This window comes from Phoca vitulina, unplaced genomic scaffold (genome assembly GCF_004348235.1).
Source record: "Phoca vitulina isolate PV1807 unplaced genomic scaffold, GSC_HSeal_1.0 scaffold13, whole genome shotgun sequence".
NCBI classification, from domain to species: Eukaryota; Metazoa; Chordata; class Mammalia; order Carnivora; family Phocidae; genus Phoca; species Phoca vitulina.
In genome coordinates, this window is record NW_022589716.1 from 5,620,558 (window position 1) to 5,646,572 (window position 26,015).

Below are 26,015 nucleotides of genomic sequence, written 5' to 3' on the forward strand. Positions count from 1 at the left end.
GCCCAGTAGCCAAACCAGCAGCTACAATGGAGGTCAAGTGCCCTCCAACCAGGCCAGACAGCTCCCCCGTTCTGGACAAAAATTTCAGTTAAGAAACGAACTGATGGTGAACGATGAGGTTACCTCCCCACCCTCTCACCCTGCCCCGCCACAAAGCAGAACTCGCAACCACCAGGACTTCCTCACCATGGTAAAGCTCACAGCTGCAGCAAGGGCAACCGAGTCACAAAGGCCAACAGTAAGGCCCATGAAGCTTAGAAACCCCCCGCCCTAATAGGAGTCAGCCCCGTGTGGCACTTGGGGGCTGGCCTGGAACCCCCTTCCCGTGGCCTCAACGTGGACAGCTGGAGTCAGGAAGCCGCACGGGGGACCCAGCTGGCCAGTTCTGGGGAATGGAACAGCCACCTAGAGTCTCTGGTCCCGAGGACATGCAGCTGGTGTCTTGACCCTCACCAGATCCGTCCCCTGCACGTGAACTCTGGATGGTGGACGGGATTCTCCGCCTGAGCCCCAGAGGGAAGAGGGAACCTATCTAGAGTGTGTTCACCATCCTTGGATCCAAGGGAAATAGCAAGCAAGGGACTGAAAACCCCAGTGAGTGGCCCTGAAAAATCACACCCTTCTCCCTTCCCCCCCCACACTAGGCCCATGTGCCCATTCACAGCAGTGCTGGGTCCCCAAACCGTTCCCTGACAGCCACCAACAACAGGACCACATCAGGGCTCCTGTTATCCACGTGACGCCACTGGCTTGCTCAAAGCCTGTGATCAACAAGGTGTGCAGCTCTGTGCCTCACGGGCAGGCATCAAACTGCCCCCAGTCCGTGCCTGAACAACTGAAACCTCACAGTCTGGATAGACTTCGTACCCAGTCAAGTTCATCTTGCTGGGTCTGGCTGCAGACTACAGACTTTTAAGGAAAGGCAAGTCGGCTTCTTCCTGAGAAAAATCTCAGCCCAGCCAACTCCCAAATCCACGTGCCTGTCCAGTTGCTTCATTTCTTCATTCAAATATTGTCATCGGGCGGACAGAAAGGTGACGAAGCCATGACTGTGGCCCTCAAGGGGCTCGGGGCAGATGAAAGGGGAAGCAGACAGGTGAACGGAGAGTCACCATACAGCACGTCCCAAGTGAGCGCCCTGGCTTCCAGGGTGCTGTGGGAATGCCCAGTGACTACGAGCTGACAAGATGAAACCTAACTCACCCGGAAGAAGTGTGGGCTGTCCGGGGAGGGCAGAACGGGCAGGGCAGGGGGCTAGAGTACCTGGGAGGAGCAGGTATACGGAGCCCGAGCCCTGTGTCCATGGAGAGGGAAGGAGGAGCCCGCATGGGAAGGCTTGCCCCAGGGGCTACCGACTTTACCCAAACCCAAAGCTCTGAGAAGCCGGCAAAAGCCAGAGGACAGGCAGGGAGGGGGCGACAGCGGGACTAGAGTGTTATTTATAGAGAGCATGAGGAAAGGACCAGAAAGGGAAGGGCAAGGTTGAAGCCGCTGAGAAACGAGTCAGATATGGGTCAAGAGAGCCACTTTCTCAGCCCCAGGACGGCAGACGGAAGCTGCCTGTGAGTCTGGGCGGAGGGACAGCCCCGTCCCCCTGCAGTGCCATGTGGTGCTCACAAAGCCGCGCACCCTTCCCTCTCACGCACACGGGGCCTCTGTCCCCACCCACCCCCGCCCGGCTTCCCTGGGGTCCCGTACTGTCGTCCCACCCGCCAACGACGTTCAGAACAACTCAGGGACGTACTCGATGGCCCACAGCTGATAAGAGATAGGTCAGCACTTAAGCCGAGGTTCTGATTGCATCATGCTTCTGAAACTCTCGCAAATCAGGTTTGGGCCTGCGTTCTGCACAAGAGCCAGAGAAGTGTGACCACGTCCATCCTTACCAAATGAGAAAAGAAAAAAAAAAAACCACAAACTGTCAGGGTTGCAAAGGCCTCAAATAACATCTGGTATGGGATGAACTAGATCCAGTGGCCCACAGAACGTGTTATAAATAGAACCTACCAAATTGGAATCTTCCAGGCTAAGACCTGAAGTCTGAATGTTCCCAAAGCCTGCCTGCCCCCGGGTCACACTTCTACCACACTGTCCAACTGAGGAGGCTGTGAGTCGGACCACGTCCCTCCTCTTACAGACGCTGACCCAGGGGAGGAAGGGACCTTGTCGAGGCCACACCAAGCTGCCTGAGGGCTCCTGTGGTGACCTGGGAGGGCTCTGGACACAGAGCAGGCAGGGTGGGAAGAAACCCGGAGAAAGCGCTCACACAACAGAAACATCCCGAGGGCAGCAGGATGTCCAGGGAAAGTGTGCAGGGCAAGAAGGGCAAGAGCTAGCACTAGACCCCAGGTCTCCTGACTTCAAGGGAGCTGGTCTGTCTAGGTTACCGTGTCACCCACAGCCCTGGAGGAAGGAGATGGAACCCGAATGCCCAGCATTCTATGGGCCGCCCCGTGCCTGCACCCCTCCCTTACTTGGGGAGCTCTGACTGAGGCTTGGGGAAGGAAGAGCCAGCTGCAAGTACAGAGGCTGAAAGTGCCCCACACTCGCTTTCCCAGCGGGGCAGGACGGGGGGCCACTCTCTGGTAGCAGCTGCGGCATGACGGACTCCAGGAGCCCGCTGCAGGGTCTCGGACCCGGAGGCAGTAGGGCTTCCTCACTGAGCCACTTCTGAGAAATGCTGGGCTTCTTTCTGGCTGCGGACCTCCAAGGTTGGCTCTCTTTTTTTTATTTATTTATTTTAAAGATTTTATTTATTTATTTGACAGAGAGAGACACAGTGAGAGAGGGAACACAAGCAGGGGGAGTGGGAGAGGGAGAAGCAGCCTTCCCACCGAGCAGGGAGCCCGATGCGGGGCTTGATCCCAGGACTCTGGAATCACAACCTGAGCCGAAGGCAGACGCTTAAAGACTGAGCCACCCAGGTGCCCCTCTCTTTTTTTTTTTTTAGAGAAGGGGAGGAGAGGGATGGAGAGGAAGAGAATCTTAAGCAGGCTCCATGCCCAGCACAGAGCCCGACTCGGGGTTCCATCTCACAACCCTGAGATCATGACCCAAACTGAAATCAAGAGTTGGATGCTTAACCACTGAGCCACCCAGGCACCCCTGGCTCTCTTTTTTTTTAAACCAACCAACCAACCAACCAACCAACCAGAACAGATTTCTGTTGCTCGCAACTAAATACCCTGGCTACACATGACCTTTTATAGCAATAACCTAAGAGCAAAGTATGTGCAGTGCTTTCAAGGCTCAAAACCATCTTAGGTCCCACAGCTCATCGGATCCACAGGGAGACCCTGGGATGCAAGCAGAGCACAAGTTCTGATGCCCACTTTGCAAATGGAGAAGCTGGGCGCAGGGTGTAAACTGTTCTGTTATTTGGCCCCAGCATCCCCGTGAAGTCCATCACAAAGGCCAACCACTGACACAAGCCAGGAGCTCACGTGGCCTGGGGTCCGTCTCCCCATCCCTCCATCCCAACATGGAGTTGAGCCCCAACACGGGCGCCCAGGCTGGAAAAGCAAATTCTTTGGGCATCAATTCCCAAGCAAGCCAGAAATTCACAGAGCAACAAAGTGCGCTGAGGCTTCTAGGAGACTAGAAGCTATTTTAACCTCTGATCAGCTGCTTCTCGGAGTGTCACAGTCTGGGGAGAAGTAAAGGTAAGACAGTTGTCTCCTCTCTGGTGTGATCCACAAGTGATAAAATCCTAATTGGAACCAAACTTAAACTACAAGTCAGAACTGGCACATCTATTTGTGGGAGGAAATACTGCTTAAACAAGGTCTTTTAATCCTCACCTACACATATTTCGAGAAGCCAAGTGTACTTTTTTAAACCCTGTGCTGGGCTGAGGGGCTGAGGGGCTGAGAAGGCAGAAGCGCACAAGGAAGCAGCCTGGTGCTGACCAGCATCATGTGGTGGACTTGGGTGACCAGCGTGCTGGGCTGTGCCGTGGGGTGGACCTGGGCGACTGCAAGCTTCTTGGGGCTGCACTCTCCTGCACAGAGCTGCTAAACGAGAGTGGAAGTGGTGTGAGGAGCCCTGTGCGATGGCCCGCACAGAGTAGGTCCTCAGTGGGCAGGCACCAACCATGGTGATGACAGTGATGACAGGGGAGCCTAGCATGAGGCCTGCGCCCTCTGCGTGAGGCCCATGACATCCACCCCCCAAGCCATGCTCACTCCCCCACCCCACTGCAAAAAGGGTCACAGAGCAGATCCCCACACGAATGCCTCTTCCCTTCCCTGAGTTCACCCAGAGTGGCCACCAGCGTCACCCAGGGGACGACCTGGCCCTTGTCCTTGGGTGGACCAGTTTCGAAGGGCAGATCCTACATGCATGAAGAAAACGTGAGTCCGGGCACCTGGGTGGCTCAGTCATTAAGCGCCTGCCTTCGGCTCAGGTCATGATCCCAGGGTCCTGGGATCGAGCCCCACATCGGGCTCCCTGCTCGGCGGGGAGTCTGCTTCTCCCTCTCCCACTCCCCCTGGTTGTGTTCCCTCTCTCACTGTGACTCTCTGTCAAATAAATAAAATCTTAAAAAAAAAAAGAAAATGTGAGTCCAAATCAGAAAAGGCTAGCCACAGGATGTGGGGGCCCTGGAGGAGGCAGGGGGCTTCCACAGGTGGGCTTCCCAAATTCGGACTACCTCCCCATCTGCCTGCTCTGCCCTGCCATGCCTCCAAAGAGCTATCACCTTCCATGCCCTGCACTCAGTCCCTCCTCAGAGAAACTCAGAACCCCCGCCCCATCGGGCTCCATCTTAAGAGCTGTGCAGCCTGGGGCACAGAGCCCAAGTGGGGACATGTCCCATAAGCTAACCAAGGAGATAAAGTAGCGTCAGTGCATTCACGGCGGGTTCAGAAGCTCCCTCCTCTACGCAGTGTACCTTGTCCTACTGTGTACAAGTGCGCCCGCTAGCCTTCCATCCCCAGGATGCTCACAGTTCTAGGATACCCCTCCCCAGCATACCGCAGTGCGCTGTATTATAATTACAGTAGGTGGTCCGCGGGTCCACAGTCTCCCCACTGAGCCCCAGTCCGCCCTTGCTGACCTCAGTCCCCAAGCTCTTCACAGGCCCTGGAACAGAGCAGGCACTCAACAGGATGCACAAGAAGGGCTCAAAGGGCTCAGTAACCTACTCCTTGCCCCAGAGAGCCCAGTGCGCTCTCCCACTCCTGACCAGTCCCGGGTTCCTGGACTCAGGGCAGGAAAGTTCTGCTCTCATCTGATGGCTTCCTCACCCAGGTAGCAAACACAGGTGCACTTTCTTTAGGACTCAGTGACCTACAAGAAATCTAGTGGTACCCCGCCCAGAACACAGTGTGGAGGCAGGAGGGAGGGGTTGTCCTTGAAAGGACAAATGTCTTCTGCTCCAGCCACTCATATTTTCTCTAGACAGAGCGGCTCTTTAGAAGCTGACTCAAAACAGCTCTGGAGTGTGGATTTTACTCCCCACAGGGCGTCGTTACCACAGTGACTGTTTTTCCTCTTGGAATTCTTTCAAGAGTACAAGCTGTTGCTTCCCTCCAAAACAAACCCAGGGAAAAGCCAGGGCACCTGGGGTTAAGGGAAGGGCCCCGAAGGAAGCAGGCCGAGCCACATGGAGCTCTCCAGCGGGGACTCCTGGACCTCTGCAATGGCGTAGAAAGACAAGCCCCTCCCAGCTGCTTCGGGTGTGTGTGGGGGGGCGGTTGCTGAGGGTATGGTGGGGTTGTGAGTATGGGGGGTTGTGTGTGCATGTGTAGGTGTGGGTGGAGGGTGCTGGGGGCTGGGCGTGTAGTGGGAGTGGCTGTGTGGTGTGTGGGGACTGGAGAGTGGGCAGGTATGTGTATCCATACTCGCGCTGGAGGTGGCTGGGGGGCGTGCGGGGAACATGTGAGGGGCATGTGGGGAAGCGTGTGGGTTGGGGAAGTGTTCCCCGCTATCCTGAGGTGAAACATGGGTCACATTTTGCCCTGAAACAAGAACATGAACTGCATTTCAAATCTGCATTACAATACTTAGTACTATAGATCAACCACATCCTGGCCCAGATGTCTACAGCGGTCCATTTACAACATACAGCTCAAGGCTGAAACAAGTGACCTAGAAGCAATTGTTTGAGGCAACTCGGATTTCTAGTCAGAACACCCCTGGTCAGTTGGTCTGGGGCCTGGACGGCAGGGCCAAGAGGCTCTGGAGGAACTGGCGTGGCGGGTCCCTGCCTTCCCTGCAAGTCCACGGTAAGTCCTCTGGTGGCACACAAAGCCTGGGGGGCTCAGGGTCCCAGGACACGGAATACCCCGTATGGGGCCATTGCCACGGGCACTCGGAAATGTCTGAATGCTTTGTTAGATAAGTTTAAGAGTTGTCCCTGCCTACAAGGAGCTGCCCGTCTACTGCGCTGGACTGAGTAACATCCCCAAAAAAGGAGGAAAAAAAGAAAGCCACTACTCTTACTACTTTTATAATAACTACAATGATTATCAAGATGTTGTGGGAGGTCAGCAGTATTATGAAGGATGCTGCGTGCCAACCATTCACAAGAAAACAGTCTTCTTTCTAAAAAACAAGTGCCAAATAATAAATAGTGCTGAGTCACTGATATCCACATTGGGGGGATCTTGATGCCTACCTCACACCACGCAAAAATAAATAAATTCCGGATGGACTGGGGGCACCTGGGTGGCTCAGTTGGTTAAGTGTCTGCCTTGGGCTCAGGTCATGATCCCAGGGTCCTGGGATGGAGCCCCCAGTTGGGCTCCCTGCTCAGCGGGGAGCCTGCTTCTCCCTCTCCAGCTCCCCGTGCTTATGCTCTGTCTCTCTAATAAATAAATAAATAAAATCTTGAAAAAAAATTCCGGATGGACTGGAAATCTAAAGGTGAAAGGTAAGACAACAAAACCTCTAGAATAGAAAAAATAAAACAGGAAACCAGAGGGGGAGACAAACCATAAGAGGCTCTTAATCATAGGAAACAAACTGAGGGCTGCTGGAGGGGAGGGAGGTGGTGGGATGGGGTAACTGGGTGATGGACATTAAGGAGGGCAAATGATGTAATGAGCACTGGGTATTATATAAGACTAATAAATCACTGATCTCTACCTCTGAAACTAATAATACATTATGTTAATTAATTGAATTTAAATTTAAAAAATGTTAAAAAAAAAAAAAAACCAACTTCTAGAATATAACATAAGAGAATGTCATCATGACCTAGGAGTATGCAATTATTTCCCTAAGCAGACCATAGAAGATATTCAGGGGAAAAAAAACAAACAAACCCTGATGAACTGGATTACATAAAAATAAAGAACTTCTTTTGTTCACCAAAGAATGCAATTAAAAGCGTGAAGAGTCAAGGCCCAGAAGGGGAGAAAATGCAATACATATACAGAACAAAGCACTTACCCAGGTCTCAAAGAACTCCTAGAAATAGGAAAAAGTGTCAGGCAACCCAACAAAAATGGACAGGAGGCAAAAAGGCTTGAGCAGGTACTTCACATAAACATATGAAAAGATACTCAACAGCATCAGTTAGGAAGGGAATGCAAATTTAAACCACAAAGGGATAACCACCTACACCTCCACCAGCAGGGCCAACTTGGAAAAGACTAACCAGGGCTGGAGCGCTGGAGAGGAACTCTCATTCACTGCCGGTGGGAGTGTGGACCGGTATGGCCACTGGGAGAGCTGTATGGCAGCGTCTCCCCTATGACCTAGCAATTCTACTCCTAGGGATATACCCAGCAGACAGACGTACACGTGTTCACCAAAACATGGACAAGACCGGGAATAGAAAACTATGGCTCCAGCCTGAAAATCTAGAGTAGGATGGATCTAATGTGGTATGTTCACACAATGGAATACTGGACAGCAGGAAGAATGAACTGATGGCCACACCCAACGGCTCACAGACACAATAATGAATAAAAGAAGCCAAATCCCAGAAGAGTACATAGGGTATGATTCCATTTATCTAAAGTTTGAAAGAAAAGCCAACCTCTGGTGTTAGAAGTCCCAAGTGATTACTCCTGGGGCATAAGCACCTGGGCAGGGAGCAGGAGGGGGATGCAGGGATGCTGTCGCGTTCCTTGATCTGAGTGACTGATGACATCGTGTGTTTGCTTAGTAAAAATCACTGGGCTGATGTGTCTACTTGTCTCTATGCACAGTATACCTCAATTGAAAAGGGAAGTTTTCTTTATGCCACAACAGAGTTGTTAAAAACAGAATCTAAGCCCATGTAGAAACCGAAATTACTAAAATCTAAAGAGAGGACGAATTCTGTCTCAAGGACAAGAAGTCAGTCCTCTAAGAGAGGAAGACCTCAGGACCCCAAAGCACACCCAGAAGACAGCTACTTGGAGGGAAGCAGGGTCCCTCCCGCCCTCCTGGCTCTAGGGAACAGACGAAAACAACAGAGAGATTCGCCATCAAGGTCACAAAAATTCTTCTGTCGCAAAAGCTAATAGATTAAAAACCAGCTTGAATTTCAAGATTCCTTTGCTTTCCAATTCCCTGCCCCCGATCAGTGAGGCCTTGCAAACAGCTTGTTAGGTCTTGTCACAGGAGTGACTCAAAGGAGAAGCTGAGGCCCCAACAGCGTGTCAGGAGCGGAGCAAGAAAGACCTTGCCTCATGGCCTCCTGTCCAGAGGTGCTTCAGGCGGCTGCCTCGGCCATCACAGGCGAGCTAAATAGTGAAAGATCCAGAAGAGCATGCATCTGCCTCGAGAAGCCCTGCCCTCTGAGGGAAACTGAGAGAGAGGCCCACCCCTAGCCCAGGCTGGTAGGTTCTCCCCAGGAGAGGAGACCAGCTGAAGGGAAGGCCCTCTTCCCTTCACTGCAGCCCACTGCAGGGCCCTCCCTGCACAGCTCCAGGGGCAGCCAGCGCCACAGGGACAGCACCCTGGGACTCAGCCAGGAGGTGGGGGGCTCCCCAGCGCCCAGCTCCGGGGAGGGGACCAAGGGGGTGGGCCCTGCGGGACACTGTCTAGGTCCCCGCTGTCACATCTGTAAAATAAAGGGGCCCTCCCCAGGGGTAAAATGAAAGAACAGCAGGAAGAATAAATGCGCATGCATACTTCAACGCTTCTCAACTTCCTGCGCGCACCATCGCCCTTCATCTTCATCCTGGGAAGCAGGGGTTACTGTGGCCACTTCTGGCCAAAGACTCGTAAGGCTCAGGAGCACGAAGAGCCTCATCTACCTACTGGTCCCAGAGTCAGCGGAGCCGGGTGGCAAAAGCCACCCATGCAGCAGCCCCCAGTGCAGGGAACGGTGAGTGAAGTTGCTAGCCTGACTCAGGGGAGGGGCAGCATTCAGCTCATGTGGGAACAGTCCACCTGCAGGGAAGGGGGCAGGGGCGAAACACCAAACAGCGAACAGCGAGGGAGCACTCCAACACAGCAGGGGAGCAGTGCAACACAGGGAGGGAGCCCCGCAACACAGGGAGGGAGCCCCGCAACACAGCGAGGGAGCCCCGCAACACAGGGAGGGAGCACTCCAACACAGGAGGGAGCCCTGCAACACGGGGGGAGCACCCCCACACAGCGAGGGAGCATTCCAACACAGGGAGGGAGCCCTGCAACACAGCGGGGGAGCACTCCAACACAGGGAGGGAGCACTCCAACACAGCAGGGGAGCACTCCAACACAGGGAGGGAGCCCCGCAACACAGCGAGGGAGCCCTGCAACACAGGGAGGGAGCACTCCAACACAGGAGGGAGCCCTACAACACGGGGGGAGCACTCCAACACAGCGAGGGAGCATTCCAACACAGGGAGGGAGCCCTGCAACACAGCGGGGGAGCACTCCAACACAGGAAGGGAGCACTCCAACACAGCAGGGGAGCACTCCAACACAGGGAGGGAGCACTCCAACACAGCGGGGCAGCACTCCAACACAGGGAGGGAGGCCCACAACACAGCGAGGGAGCCCTGCAACACAGGGAGGAAGCACTCCAACACAGGAGGGAGACCTGCAACACAGCGGGGGAGCACTCCAACACAGCGGGGGAGCACTCCAACACAGGGAGGGAGCCCTGCAACACAGGAGGGAGCCCTGCAACACAGCGGGGGAGCACTCCAACACAGGGAGGGAGCACTACCACACAGCGAAGGAACACTACAACGCTGGGCCAGCCCACAGAGCAAAGCCACAAGAGCACCGCCGCAGCCTGGTGCTGCCTCTCCTGAGATCACTGAGCCTCACAAGTGAGGGCTGCTGAGGCCTCAAAGCGGTGCGAAGGCCCACTTCACAGTGCGGCTGTGGCCGGGACCCCACTGGCACCTTCCCCTCCCCACACACTGCCCGCAAACAGCTGGACCCAGCTCGCCGCCCCAAACTCACTCCAGTCCTCACCCGGCTTCTCTCAGCCCCACTGCCCCCCGCCCCAAGATTCCTCTGCCCCTTCCTCCTGCACACTGCAGGGTGAGCCCCTGGGCGCCGTTTGTCCCCCCAGTCCCCCCTCTCCGCTGTCTAAACCCTGTCCCCAGGGGACCTCATCTGGCCCCAGGGCTTCAGATCCTACCCACACAAACCTCTGCTTAAAGTCCCGACCCCTGCCTGATAGGCCCAATGTGGCCCACACCAGACTCCTGGTTCCCCTTCAGAAACCACTCTCCCTGCACCTCTCATCTCAGGAACAGGCCCCGCATGCCCCCCAGCCCGCCTGCCGAGACGTCCTGTAACCCTGAGTGCCGCTGCCTCACAGCTGAACTAATTTAGCAGCCTCCCACCTCCACACGCACTGAGGGCAGGAACCAGCACTCAGGCCTCCAATGGCTCCCCAGCCCCCTAGAGCAAGGTCCTGCCCCTGTGGCCCCAGCCTGCCAGGCCATTCTACTCCCATCCCCACCCTACCCCCCAACCCTTCACTTGACACCTGCCATGAAGGGGTTCCTTCTCTCCCTCAAACAAGCCAAGCTAGTTCTCCACTCAGCTTAGAATGCTCCTCCCTAGATCTGGCATCCCACCCCTCCCCTGCAACCACCACCATCTCCAACCTCCCACTCAGAGTGGCCTTCTTGTCTTAGGGCAGTTGCGCCGGCCTTCCTTCAACACACGCACACACACGCCCCAGCACTCACAAGTTCCTGACACTCTCTTCCCTATTCACATGTATACTGTCTACCTGCCCCTCCCATGGAAGCCCCTCCAGGCAGAGAGGCAGTCTGATTCACAATCTGGATCTCCAGGCCTGGCACACAACAGGTGCTCAATAAATACTTGCTTGATGGCTGGTTGCAGAGTTCCCACAGTGAGGATGAGCAACGAATGCTCCAGGGAAAGGAGAGGTGTTTTACTTCCTTTTGTCAAGGAAGAAATGTCAAGGAAGCGATTAGAGACTTGCAGAAAAATGAATCATCTGCGGATCTTGAAATATGCATGATTTCTAGGCTCCCTACCAAGATCCCAACAGGAGATCTGGGGTGGAGCCAGAGAAAAGAATGCACATTGTCGCCCCAGGTGATCCTGACGCACAGGTAGGTCTGAGAACCTCGGATTGATCCAACATCTTCATTTCACACATGAACAAGTTGAGGCCCTCCGAAAGGATGACTCAATGAGAAGCAGCAACACTGGTTCATCAACAGGTGTCTGTGCTGGGAGTCCCAAACTTCCCACCCACGAGGTTCTCCCTCTCACTGGCTCCCAGACCTCAGGGTCTAAGCAGAGCTCGGGAAGAGAAGGTCAGTCCTTGGGAAGAATGGGGAACACACACCCCACCTTGGCTGTGGCTCTGCAAATCCACTTTTTTGTTAATCTAACACTTTGCACTACAAGTGAATTCCACCTTCAAGGAAGCAGGGCTAGGCTGAGGAAAGCCAGGTGACCAGCAAGATGTCCTCTTTTTTCCCCTTGGAAACAGGGTCAGCTCCACCCACTGTCACCCAGTAGGGAGGGCTGGAGGACCATCCAGACTTCCTCACTTCAACAGGGTGGGTGAGAAAAGACACATGTCTATGTTTATAGAAGGCCCATGGGCAAGACCTTGAACTAGCCACTTCACAGACATCTTTCTCTGTTCTTCCAGCTACCGATGAGGTCAGAAGCCATGTCCTGATTTTACAGGCAAGGCTAGGGAGGTATAGAGTTTTAAAGACCTACTCTGGGTCCCACCGATGGGATGAATGGAGCTGAGACTTAAACCAGATCCATCTGGCTCCAAAGCCCATGCTCTCCACTACGCCACCCAGCTCCCACCAGGCAGCCTGATGGCAGTTTCTGTGTGGGACGGGAAGAAGACCCCATCCTGGGGGCTGCTTCTTCCCAAGCACCTGGGCGTGACAAGTGGAGAGGGATACAGGGCCCAGGGCTTCAGGGACCATCTCGGGTCAGCAACATCCCAAAGCACAGCCATGAGAGGTCCCTTCAGCCCAGGCTTCCTGGTCTATTAAACAGGGATAAACTGTTTTAAACCCACCTCAAAGCGCTGCTTCTGGATTGAGCAAATCATGAGATCCCATCACAAAATGCCATGTAAATGTTATGAGAGCTGATCTGTAAGAGGCTGTCAACACGGGGGCAGTGACTCTCCACTGACTTAGCCATCAGGCTGCTGGGCATGGGGACATAGCCGCACGCGGCCAGGTCAGAGGCAATTTCCTGAGGGATGAGCAGGACACGAACCAGTCTGACTCCTCACCCAGACCACTGGGCTCCTCTCCACCCCCACCTCCCCACACCTCACTGCCTCTTCCTCTCTGCCCCCCAAACAGTTGACAGTTGCCAGCCCTTCCCTCCAGCCCCCCCCTTTACAGTGGCCAAGCCTCTCCCTGGTGCACCCAAGTTCCGAGATTATCGATGAGCTCCCCTCCACCTTGGCACTGCCCCCACTCTCCAGACTGCCCATTTCTCGAGTGTATAGATCATAACTGTCAGCATTTAACTCCACCAGATGCACACACAGAAGGCCAGAAATAAGCATCTGCCGGAGACACCGGCCATGAAGACTGACTACTTCGAAGCCCTCTGCTCTAGCTTCGAAGCCCTAGGCTCCCCAAGGCTGAGTTCGTGGTCATCTGGGTTTCCACCTACCCTCTCCTTCACAGCTCTCAATAAATGAGAGTTCAGGCAGACACAGAGTCTCTTACAAGCTAGGCAGGAGGGAGCAAGTTCTCCAGAGACGCACTGTCCAATGAGGCAACCCTAAGTCAAGTGTGGCTGTTTAAATACAAATTAATTAAAATGGAATTAAGTAAAACATCACGTTGGTCACATTTTTCAAGGGCTCAAGAGCCACACGTGGCTCCTAGCCGTGGTACCGGGCAGCATGGATTCTATGCAGAACTGCACAGCACTGCCCTGGTCCCGAGAGCCAGGTGGGAAACAGCAACTGCTGCCCAGCCTGCAAGCTCACAGCCAGAGCCTGCTCCGGAGTTCAGGCGCAACCCCGGAGGGGCTGGGGGCAACCACCCACCCTGTCCCAGGGCGCAAAGAGACAGCCCAATCCAGGCTAGATGCTGGCGAAAGCCGACAGCCAAGGGCAAGTGTTTGTGCCAAGTTAACAACCTTTAGGAGCCTCCTCTGGCTGCTGAGAAAGAGGTCAGAACAGGATGAAGTGGCCTCACACTGCCCTCCTGGGCAGCACTGTAGAGAGAGGCCCCAGAGCTTCGTCTACACAGCCTGGGACGGTTCCCCTACTCACCCAGCTTGGAAGTTCTGGATGAGCACCAAGAAATGAGGTTCAAATACAATACAGAAGTGTGGGTGGCTGCCCTCCCCGCTGCAAGGCCGGGCTCCTGCAGAACTTGGCCACCAAGCACCCAGCAGCACTTTCAGACCTCACCCCTACCCCAATCACTGCCAACTGCTTGCTGTCAAACCCTCTGGAGCATCCCTGACTGTCCCCTCTGTGCTCACCGAATGTTCCCACCTCCAAGCTGCTCCCCTGGAATACTCCTTTCCAGCTACTTCAATATGCGCTTCCCGGTCCCATCCTCCACGGTGCAGCCCAAATTCCACTCTGCCTTCTCATGAAGCGTCCCCAGGCCCAGCCTGGCTTTCCCAGGAAATGACGGCCAGCAGGACAGTCTAACAGCCTATGTGCTCTTCCCACCTATCATGGGGCTGGCTGACCTCCAGGCATGCTGCACCCTGCAGAGAATCCCCCTCCTTCAGGGGAGTAAGCGTGCGGGAATCCGGAAGTCACTTATGCTCCTTGACCTTGGGCATCCCAGCACCTTGGAACCTCATGGCTTGCGCCCTCACAAATCAGTCAGGTGGGCTGGTGTGGAAGTACCCTGTAAGACTGCCAGCCACACAGCTACAACCGAATGTCACTGTGGAATCAAGTGTGGAAACCTTACAGCCCGGATCTTGTCTCCCCATTTGTCACAATGTCAGGATTGGCTCCTCCAGACTATCACTAAATTGAGTTCAGAGTCCGGTGCGGGGAGGAGAGGAAGCTAACACCATGAGGGAAATCAACCCCGCGCATGAGATCTTCATGTCTCCAGCAAAACCATGTGTGTGGTAGGCATCAGCGAGGGAGGGGCCGTCCACCTGGGGCAGACAGGGACTCTCCAGCGGCAGGGGCAGGCTGAGAAAGTGCTGGACCCTGGAGCCCATCCTGCAGGGGTCTCATCTTCACATCAGACGACAGAGCTAAAAGTGGGGAGCCCCTTCCATCCAAGGGGTGTCTGCCCATAGCAGGCTGGCCTTACTTCCGCTCCAGCCTCCCCACTCATCGGTCTCCCACGAAATGACTGGGCTGGAAAAGTAACTCGAACTTGAGACCTTTGACTGTCTTTCTCTCAGGCACTGACCCTAACAGAAATATCACTCAGGAGCTACAGAGATTAAATATGACGTGAAAAGCACTCTTATGAGAAAAAACATAACTTGGGCTTCTCCAAAATTAAAAAAAAACTTTTGTGCATCAAAGGACACTACCAAGAGAAAGAAAAGACAGCCCACAGAATGGGGAAAAAAAATACCCAGAACTCCCCTATTTAATAACACTTTAATATCCAGAATATATAAAGAATTCAACTATAATTCAACAACAGAAAGACAAACGACCCGATGGAAAAATGGGCAAAGGATATGAATAAATATTTCTCCAAAGAACATATATGAATGGCAAATAAGCACATGATTAGATGCTCAACAGCACTTATCATCAGGGAAATACAAATCAAAACCCCACTGAGATACCACTTCACACCTACTAGGATAGCTATAATTTATTTTCTTTTTTTTTTTTAAAGAAAGGCAGACTGCCACATGCAGCACCTCATTTGGATGTGTCTGGAGTCTTAGAAGCTTGACTACCCTACATTCTCCTACAAATGGACCTTGAGAGCTTGTTTGGAGGTTCCAGCAGGGAAGCACAGCTAACTCATACACCCTTGATGGAAGAATGGTCCTCCTCTATTGGAAAAGGTCATCCTCTTCCACCAAGCACGCAGTTTTGGGAGGGATGCACGTGGAGCGGTGAGGGAGGAAGGAGACACCAGCCTAGCCAGCCAGAAGAGCACATCAACCCTGCCAATCAATGGGGTGACAGATGTTGCAGCCAGATCGCCCCCAGACACCCTGTAATTTTTTTTTTTTTTAAGCAGGCTCCATGCCCAGCATGGAGCCCAACACGGGGTTTCAATTCACAATGCTGAGATCAAGACCTGGGCTGAAATCAAGAGTTGAACGCTTAACCAACTGAGCCACCCAGGCGCCCCCATCCCATAAAAGAAAAATAAGTGTTGGGCAAGGCTGTAGGGGAACTGGAACCCTCGTGCGCTGCTGGTGGTAGTGGAAAACGTACAGCCGCTGTGGCAAACAGTTTGGTGGTTCTTCCAAAAGTTAAACATAGAATTGTTATATGACCCAGCAATTCCATTCTTCCTATATATATCCAAAAGAACTGAAAACATGGACTCAAATAACACTTGTAAGCCAATACGTACACCACCATGCCAACGACCGCATTAGTCACAATAGCCAAAAGGTGTCCATCAACAGAACAGCCACTGCGTATGGTATATACGTACGACGGAATATTATTTCAGCCTTAAAAAGGAATGAAATTCTCTTACACGCTATAACGTGAATGAACCCTGAAAACTTATGCTTATGCCAAGTGAAGTAAGCCAAACACAAATGGACAAATATTGTAAGATTCCACTTACATGAGGTACTTGGAATGGGAAACTTCTGGAGACAGAAAGTAGATTAGAGGCTGCAAGGGGCTGGGGTAAGATTAATAGGCAGTCACTGCTTGATGGGGGTAGGGTTTCTGTTTGAGGTGATGAAAAAGTTTTGGAAATACTGGTGATGGTTGTACAACGTTGTAAACATACTAATGCTACTGACAAATGCTTAAATGGAAAATTTTATGTTATATGTATTTCATCATTAAAACAAAACAAAACAAAATGGTGGCAAATAAGGGTATCCTCATCCTCATCAGGGGAAAGGAGGACCAGAATCAGGATCCAGAGGGGATTAAGACATGCACATCAGGGCAGACTGGACTTGGGGCCTATACTCTTTTTCCACTGTTGTTTTTTGTTCTGTTTTGTTTTTGAGCGTGTAACTCACAAAACCAAAAGGTATTAGAAAGTATACAACTGGTTTATCCAGTTTCTCCCCTACCTTGCATCTGGGCAACCAGTCCAAGTCAGTACATAACGAGAGTCACCACCTGTTCTCATGGCCTCTCCTAACCTAACACTCACTTGGGATACCTCTGAGCTCTGTGACCTTAGGCAAACCACCTCATATTTATTAGCCTCAGTACTTCCACCTATAAATTAAGCCTCCTCCTTCCTTCTTCTCAGGGTTGCCATCAAGACCTAGATAAGATAAAGCAGGCAGCTGGCATCATTTCCAAAACACTTCCAAAACACTGTGGTCTTGAATAAAGAAAATTAAAACGTTACGAGCTACAGAGAAAAACAGGAGCACTATGTACTCCCATCTCACTTTCCTTCTTTCCTTTTCTTGCACCTTCTCTAACACTACGTGTGTTGCCTATCTGTCTCTCCAGCTAGCTGCAAGCTGCCTGGGGCAGAGACTTCCATCTGCTTTGTTGTCTGCTACACCTCTAGCACCTAATGACTGGTGCACAGGACATACCCAGTACACGTCTACTGAAGGAATGAATTACCAGCTCCAATAACCCATTTTGAACCCAGCCAAACAACACTTCATCACCTGCCACTGATCCACCCACTGACACCACAGCCTGGAAACTGAAGAGTCAACAAAAATTCTAACTTCCCCTTTGCAAGAAAAGGACTCAAGAAAGTAGAAAAATCAGGAGCTCCCGGATAGGAAAGATGCACCAGGAAAGGAAAAGGCTTCCAATGGAGCAAGAATGTGGCTTCACAATAACTCTCCCTTAAGAAGAATGAAAGGAAACCCCAAAGGCCAGTGAACTCTCAATTCCAAGACGGAAGCCATGTGATTTCCGACTGCACATTTTTTAGAAATGAGTTTACGGCCAAGAGCTTTCTGAAGCCAGAAATGTGAAGATTAAACCCAATTAAAGTAGCAATCAATATACCAACAAACTAGAAAATCTAGATGAAATGGGCAAATTCCTAGAAACACACAATGTACCTAAACTGACTCATGAAGAAATAAAAAATGTGAATACATCTATAAATAGTAAGGAAACTGAGTAAGTAATCAAAACCCTCCCAACAAAGAAAAGCCCAGAGCCAGACAGTTTTACTGGTTAATTCTACCAAACATTTAAAGAAGAAATAATACCAATTCTTTTCAAACTCTTCCAAAAAATTGAAGAGGAGGGAATACTTCCTAATTCATTTTATGAGTTCAGAATTACCCTGATTCCAAAGCCATACAAACTACAAGAAAAGTACAAACTCATAACCCCCATGAACACAGATGCAAAAATCCTCAACAAAATACTAACAAACTGAATCCAGCAAGGACCAAGGACCAGGGGGAATTTACTCCCGCAATGCAAAAATGGTTCAACATACAAAAACTAATTAACGCATGAAATAATAGGATGGGGGGGATCACATGATCATCTCGATTGATGAAGAAAAAGCATTTGACAAAACTCAACTCTCTTTGATATTAGAGTGATATGATAAAAACACTCAACAAACTAGGAATAGAAGGAAACTTCCTCAACATGATAAAGGCCATATTTGAAAACCCCACAGTGAATGTCATACTCAATGGTGAAAGACTGAAAGCTTTTCCATGATAAGGCACAAAACAAGGATGACTGCTTTCACAACTTCTATCCAACATGATACTCAAAGTTCTAGCCAGAGCAATTAGGCAAGAAGAAGAAATAAAAGACATCCAAATTGGAATAGAAGTAAAACTGTCTCTGCTCACAGATGATATGATTTTATATGCAGAAATGTTTAGAGTCCATGAAAAAAACTGTTAGAATAACTAACAAATTCAGCAAAGTTCCAGGACTTCGATTTTGTAAATCAACAGACAAATATCAGTTGCATTTCTATATATACTAGCAATGTACAACCTGAACAGGAAATTAAGAAAACAATCTCATTTACAACAACACCAAAAAGAATAAAGTACTTAGGATACATTTAACCAAGGAGCCAAAGACTTGTACAATGAAAACTAGAGAACACTACTGAAAAAAATTAAAGATTTAAATAAAAATTAACGACTTAAATAAATGGAAAGACATCCTATGCTCATGGCTTGCGAGACTTAATATTGTTAGGATGGCAACACTCCCCAAAACTATTTACAGATTCAGTACAATCCGTATCAAAATCTCAATGGTGTTTTTTGCACAAACAGAAAAATCCATTCTAAAATTCATACGGACTCTCAAGGGGTCCCAAAAAGCCAAAACAATCTTGAAAGAGAACTAAGTCAGAGGATTCACACTTTCTGATTTCAGAACTTACTACAAGCTATAGTAATCAAAACAGTATAGCAATAGCATAATGACAGACATATAAACCAATATAATAGAATAGTGCCGAAATAAACTCTCACAAGTATGGTCAAATGATTTTCAACAATTCAATAGGGAAAGGACCATTCAATAGGGAAAGGACAGTCAACAGGGAAAGGTCATTCAATAGGGAAGACCATTCAAAACGGAAAGGACAGTCATTTCAACAAATGGTACTGGGAAAGTTGGATATTCGCATGCAAAAGACTGTATTAGACACCTACATTATACCCTACATAAAAATTAACTCAGAATGGATCAAAGACCTAAATATAAGAGCTAAGAATACAAAACTTTCCTAGAAGAAAACATGGTGGAAAATCTTCAGGATCCAAGGTTTGCTAATGGTTCATTAGGTATGACACCAAAAGCAGGATGAACAAAAGAAAAAATAAATTGGACTTTATCAAAATTAGGAACTTTGTGTATCAAAGGACATTACTGGGAAAGTGAAAAGACAACCTTGGAATTGGGAGAAAATATTTGCAAATCCCGTATATGATAGGGGGTTAATATTCAGAATATATTAAGAACTCCTACAACTCAACAACAACAAAAGTCAATTAAAAAATGGGCAAAGGGGCACCTGGGTGGGTCAGTCGGTTAAGCCTCAGACTCTTGGTTTTGGCTCAGATCGTGATCTCGCGGATTGTGGCTCCATGCTCAGCAGGGACTCTGCTTGAAGATACTCTCCCTCTGCCCCTCCCCCACTTGTGTGTGTGCGCGCACATGAGTGTGAACTCTCTCTCCCCCCCAAATAAATAAATCTTAAAAAAAAAAAAAATAGGCAAAGGACCTGAACAGACATTTCTCCAAAAAAGATATACAAATAGCCACAGGCATATGAGAAGATGCTCAACATCACTCACTAATCACTATGGAAATGCACATCAAAATTACAATGTGATACCATTTCACACCCGATAGGATGGCTATAATCAACAAAACAGAAAATAGCAAGTGTTGACAAGGATGTGGAAAAACTGGAATCCATGTCCACTGCTGCTGGAAACGTACAATGATGCCGCTACTGTGGAAAACAGCATGGCAGTTCCTTCAAAGGTTAAACACAGAACTGCTATATAATCCAAAAATTCCACTTCCGGGTTCATACCCAAAAGAACTGAAAACAGAGACTCAAACAGGTATTTATACATTCATTACTCACAACAGCGAAAAGTTAGAAGCAACCCAAAATGAAAAGATAAATGTGGGGGGCGCCTGGGTGGCTCAGATGGTTAAGCATCTGCCTTCGGCTCAGGTCATGATCCCAGGGTCCTGGGATCGAGCCCCGCATCGGGCTCCTTGCTCAGCGGGAAGCCTGCTTCTCCCTCTCCTTCTACTGCTCCCCCTGCTTGTGCTCTCTCGCTCTGTCAAATAAATAAATAAAATCTTAAAAAAAAAAAAAAAAAGATAAATGTGGTATAGTACAAAGGAGTATTATCCAGCTTTAAAAAGGAATGAAATTTCACATACGCTACAACATCGATAAACCTTAAAAATGTTACGCTGAGTGAAATAAATCAGTCAAAAAAAGCCAAATACTGTATGATTCTACTTATATAAGATACCTAAAGTAGTCAAATAGAATGGTGGTTGTCAGGGGCGAGGGTGGGAGGGGAATGGGGAGTTATTGTTTAATGGGTACAGAATTTACATTTGGGATGATGAAAAAGCTCTGGACATCGTGGTATAGTTATATAACATTATGAACGTATTTCAAATGATAAACTTTATGTTACATATATTCTGCCACAATAAAGAAAAAAAACAACCATCAGACCATATTTTCAGCCCATTGAGAGAATCCCTCATTAAAGGCCAGTTCTCCTGATGGCCTGGGCATCCTTCCCATGGCAATGAGCCTTGACGATGCTATGTTGTCCTTTGTATTCTGACCTCAAGACCAGTCCCAGTAATCTGGGCCCCAAATCCAAGCCAACAGCACAGGTTGGCTAGCCACTGAAAAGCTGAGGCTTGAGCTTCCCTAGGCCAGGCAGTTTTCGAGCAGAACCGTCTGACAGGGCCAACAAGTTGCCAACAAAAGCAGAAGCCAATCTGGCTAGCTTTCACTCTCTATTACTTCCCCTTTCACTTTCCCACAGGATGGCCATGCAGAAAGGAAACAGGGGCCAGACTGACCAGCCTCTTTAAAGGTGGAAAGTTGAGTCCCTGTTTTCCCCCATTCATCGAAGGTCTAGATATTTACTATCCTTTATATTTTGTAGAATTAATAGTTTTTTCTCATCCAACAAGAGCAGAACTGACAAGCTCCACCCTCTGTGGTCTCTAGTGCCCTTTCACAGATGACCCTGTCAGATCTCAAAATAACCCAGTGAGAATTAATATAGAGGGGTTGTTATCCTCCATTGCAGACATGAAGAAACAGGCTCAAGGAGATGAAGTACTTTGTCCCAAGTCCCACAGCCCCAAGTGACAGGGCCAGGGTTTGCACACAGGTAATGAACTTCAGAGTTCTCCTTCCTCTTGACTACTCGGACAGATTAAAGAGGTGGAAATGGAATCGGACCATTTTGGTGTCAAACAAAAGCAAGGAAGATGCTTCCAAGTTTGGTAACTAATAGGACTAGGAGGTCCATCCCCAGAGAAGTAGCCTGGGAAGAACTAAGTGCCCTCCTCTTTTCCTGAGGTGCACCCTGACCTAGAAATGGGTCTTTCTTTTAGACTTTTGCCAGCTGGGCACTCAGAGCACCGTCCCGTACTGCCCTGCCCAAGGCGCGCTGGAGGACAGGGGAGGGTCTGCCAGATGCACTGAATTTCACCAGGTTGGAAGGCCGGCTGGGTCGTGGGGAAAGGGGGTGATTCAGGGCGTTCACAGGCGAAACACCAGACGGTAGCCAAAAAGCGCGTAACGCGCTAACCACTGCCCACCCCGCCCCGCGCATGCGCGGCGACGGCACCAGCGCCAAAAGACTCCCAGCCAGCAAGCACACTTGGTGGGCGGGCTCCGATTCCTCGCGCAAGCGCCACCCGCGCGCGCATGCGCGTCCTCAGCAGCTGCCTTTTCCTAGTAGTCCCCTGTCGTCTCGTTCCTGTTCTGTATCCGAACACTGGCTACCTCAGTCACAGTCCTCACTCTGCATTCCTCACCTTTCGCCCGGTTTTTTCCCGTAGGGCTTTCAGCCGTTCCTTTCGCCGCAACGCCTCTTCCTCTAGCCGGCCCACACCAGCCGCAGTAGCCGCCATCTTGCCCACCCTCCTCTTCTCTCGTCCTGCATCGCGCAGGCCCAGGGAGTAGATGAATCTCTGGCGGCCAATCCAGGGACGAGAACTGGAGAACAGGAAGTCGTGAAAGCCAATCAATACTGAGTTGCTATAGGAGGGCCCGCCCTACCTTTCCCAGCAACTGGCCTCGCCTGTTGGGGGAGGGCGCGGCAAAGAAAAAGGCCGTAAGGCTCGATTCGTCCAATGCCAATCAGTGAGAAAGGTGCGAGTGGAATCAGACATGAGTGAAGGAGGATAGAGCGCGTCGATCGCTCGGCTTTTGCCTAAGCAAGCGCCAACCACAGCTCACTCCCTACGGGCCGCTTGGAATGCGCTTGGCCCAACCTTGTCCCCTTGTCCTGATTCTTCAAGGCCTGAATGCTTACAAGAAGTCTTCCCTGACCCTCCACTCCGATCCCAGTTTAATAAAAGATCTGCCTTTCTTCCTCTACAGGTACCAGTGACTCCCTGGATGCACTGGTTCACGGGCCCCTAGGCCCTCTGTGTCCACTCTCAGCTCAGATAAAGCCTGTGCGGTGCAGGGCTTGGCTGGATGGCCATTTCCTCCAGGCTCATGGATGATCCCCTCCCACCTCCAAGCCCCCTGAAGCAGCAAAGTACTCTGGGTCAAACTACCTAAACTGGAGAAGAACAAACCCCCAACCTGGGCCCAGTGGGCCCCAGGAATCCCCTGAGCTTAGTTTCTGAGAACTACTGAGAGTTGATTTGGCCTTGACTGCAACAGGTGGCAAAGAGTGCACTGCTCGCCGGCAGGGGCTGCCAGGGTCTTCTTTCCTGCGTTAACCAGCATGCCCCGACAACCAGGAGACCACTCTGGCTGAAGTTAAGACCTTCTGACAGGATATCCAGGTCCCCAAAGCCACACAGAGCCCTCCCTCCCCCCAACACATACCATGACTCGTCTCTCAGCAAAGCTGTTTCCTGCTTGGGGCCTCCCTTCCCAGGCTGGTAGCAGGTGGATGCCCACTCCTCCCACTTCCCTTCAGAGGCCCCTGTGCCATAAGACCTCTGTCCAACCCCTCCAAAACGACCCTCTTGACCTCACTAGCCGGGGCCTTTCGGTGCCCTGTTCCCCTGCATCCGGAGAGGTGACTTACCAGAACCTGTACCAGGATCACAGGTAGTACCAGGTAGTAGGTGCTCAGGAAATGTCAGCTCAGAGGTAGGATGGACAGGGCAAGAAAAAAGGCCAGAGTGGAGAGGCTGCCCAAGAAAAAGTCAGGAGGACGGAAAAGGATGGGAATGGGGAAAGAGTCTGTTTTCTCTTGGCCAAGGTCTGAGGGACTCCAGACTCCAGTTCCTCTAACTTATAGTACCTTTCTGGGCTCCACAAACTTCTCCCCAACCCCAACACAGGGCCTGACCCCTGCCCAACACCAGGGGGGCCCCTCACCTCCCAGGCAGGCTGGTTGGGGGGGAGGGCAGGGAGAGATGGAGGGGTGATGGTGGCAGTGGGCCAGCAAAGAGTCAGTCAGGCCTCCATCCCCGTCCATGCTGTCCCCAGCTACCCAAGTGATTCTCATTTGGCCCATCTGGGCTTCAATTTCTCCATCTGTAAAACTGAGGCATGAGACATCCTCTTGCCTTTATCCTCTTGAGGTTAAAGAAAACAAAAGATGTGAAGACAAATGCTGGGCCCTAGAGTGGAGGATGCCTCTACTGGAGCATCTGGGAGGCTTCTTGGAAGAGGGGACCCGTGAGGATTGCCTAAATCTCCCAGGGATCTGCAGGACAGACGAAGGGCACTGCTCTCTGATGTCCCCCATCCTGCTCCACAAACGGTAGGAGCAAAAACGTGGCAGTCGGTCTCTGCATTAAAACGCTTAGAACAGCACCAGGCACGTGGTAAACTCTACAGGTGGCCGCTGGTTGTCGTTACCATTTGTTGAAGGACTCTGGCCATCTGAACGCGGGCCCGCAGCCCCTGCCCCCCCACCTGGCGACGGAGACCCCATCCTTGCACGAAGGGTGGCAAATTCCAGGCAGGCGCACTGTGCAGCGGGCAAGCCTGGAATACCTGACCCCGACCCTCGTCTGGGAGGCTCAGATTGGCCCTTCCCGAGGCACCGTCGGGGGCGCGGACTGCTGAGGGCGGGACTGCGGGGCGCCCTCCCGGGCCGCCCTGACCTCAAGCTCCTCCTCCCTCCGGGCTCCCCGCCCTTTGCACGGTCCCGGGAGAGGCGGGGCGGTGGTAGCCGCAGCTAAGTGCAGGAAGCCGGGCGGCGGCCGGCGGCGAGGAGGAGGAGCGTGCAGACTTGGGTGGCTCAGCGCGGCGGGGGCCAGTACTACTTCCCCGAGTAGTACCGCGCCGCTCCGCCCCGGAGTGACGCCCTCCGCCCATGGGCCTGGCCGAGGGCAACCGGCGGGCGGCGCGGAGGAGGCGGCGGCGTCAGGTGGCGCGCAGCAGGGCCGGAGCCGGGCCGGGACATGGCCGCCTCGGAGCGGCTGTACGAGCTGTGGCTGCTCTACTACGCTCAGGTGAGCCCGCCCCGCGCCGCTCCCGCTGTGCCCCCAGCTCCGCGCGCCCCGCGCCCGCTGCACCTGCGCCCCGCGTTCCCGGGGCCGCGTAGATGCGCGCTCGCGCGGGGCGGACTCGGGCCCCGCACACACGTGTGCACCGCCCCCGGCCCGCCGGTGCCTCTGGCGCTTCTACCTGGGGGATGACGCCCGCGGGAGTGCACCTCAGAGAGCCTCTCGGGTGGGGACCGCGCAACCTCGGTCGCGCCTGATGAGGAGAGGGGCCCGGATCGAGGCGGCCGGACACCTCCCCCTTTTTTAGGTGGAGAAACTGAGGCTCGGAGAATAAATGAGAGACCTTGTTGGGTTGGGAGGGGCAGGAAGGCTTAGTTTGCATTTGGCCTTGACTCTCCTGTGGGCGCGGCCCTATTGGGTGGTCATGGCCGAAGGGTCTGAGTGGGCTGGGGGGTGCCAGCAGGCGGGGGGCGGGGAGGGGTAGGGGGCGTCCCTACTTTGGTCCAATTTGAGTCAACTCAGACTACTCCGCATCAGTGCGCTGGCAGTGATGAGCTCCTCCCTGACCGTGAGCCGAGGAGGCCCCTACCCCACCCCTGGGTAGACCTGGGGGTCCAGCCAGAAGAAAAGATTTGCCTTGGATGCAGAGGGAGGGAATAGGGCAGGTGAGGTAGGAGGGATGTTTGAAAGGGATGGAGGGAGGCCCTTTCCTCCTGACCTCCCTGTCCTGTCTCAGAGACTACCTCCTGTGGCCTCAGAAGGTGAAGGGAGTGACTCTGACCCAGGTGTCCTGTCAGAGCTGAGAACCTCGTGTCCCCCAAACTCTGTGTCTCACGCACATAGGTTCCCACTTTCCTTCTGCTTTCACAGTAGGGAGGGGTCCCAGGGTAACACCCCCCTCCTCTTCACCTAGCTTCGGCCTCCCTCCCTGCACCTGCCTGGCATCATGCTCCTGGCTCAGGTGTACCCTGGGCACAATGGACTATTGTGTGCCCCTGATCTCGTCACTGGGGGGAAGTTCATGACCAGATCAGCTGGCCCTCTGTGAAGAGGCTGGCCGGCTGTCTCCTAGGACTACAGGCTGGGTCTGGGGCCCTAGGGACCTGGAATCCAGGCCATAAGGACTGCGGCTTCTTGAGTCCACTCCGGTGGTGAGAGATCCAGGCCCCTGGTAGGAGGCAGCGTGTGTAGAGTCCCTCTTTGGTGTGACCCAAGGCAAGCTCTTTACACCTCTGAGCCTCTACTTCTCTCTCTGTAAATTCGGCGCAGCCCTGACCTCAGGGTGGCCTAGACTCTGCAGAGGGGTAGCCCATCTGGCTTGTCCGGGCCAGAGAAAACTCCTGCTTCCCTGGCCCCACTGGGTCCCCTCACCCAGGCCTCTCTG

At 52.1% G+C, this 26,015-nt stretch overlaps 2 protein-coding genes across 3 annotated transcripts in view; one reads left to right on the plus strand and one right to left on the minus strand.

Annotated features, from left to right (window-relative positions):
- Window positions 1-23,369, minus strand: part of CCDC12 (coiled-coil domain containing 12) — a 53,425-nt gene extending 30,056 nt beyond the window's left edge. The window contains exons 1-2 of the mRNA XM_032412596.1: window positions 23,257-23,369; window positions 22,025-22,205 (exon numbers count right to left, since the gene is read on the minus strand). Coding sequence (XP_032268487.1) covers window positions 22,025-22,120 — 96 coding nt within the window. The 5' untranslated portion in view covers window positions 22,121-22,205; window positions 23,257-23,369. The remainder of the gene's footprint in view (window positions 1-22,024; window positions 22,206-23,256) is intronic.
- A 969-nt stretch (window positions 23,370-24,338) lies between these two features.
- Window positions 24,339-26,015, plus strand: part of NBEAL2 (neurobeachin like 2) — a 29,259-nt gene continuing 27,582 nt past the window's right edge. For both annotated transcript variants that reach the window (XM_032412591.1, XM_032412592.1), the window contains exon 1: window positions 24,339-24,637. In XM_032412591.1, the coding sequence (XP_032268482.1) occupies window positions 24,587-24,637 (51 nt within the window). In that variant the 5' untranslated portion in view covers window positions 24,339-24,586. The remainder of the gene's footprint in view (window positions 24,638-26,015) is intronic.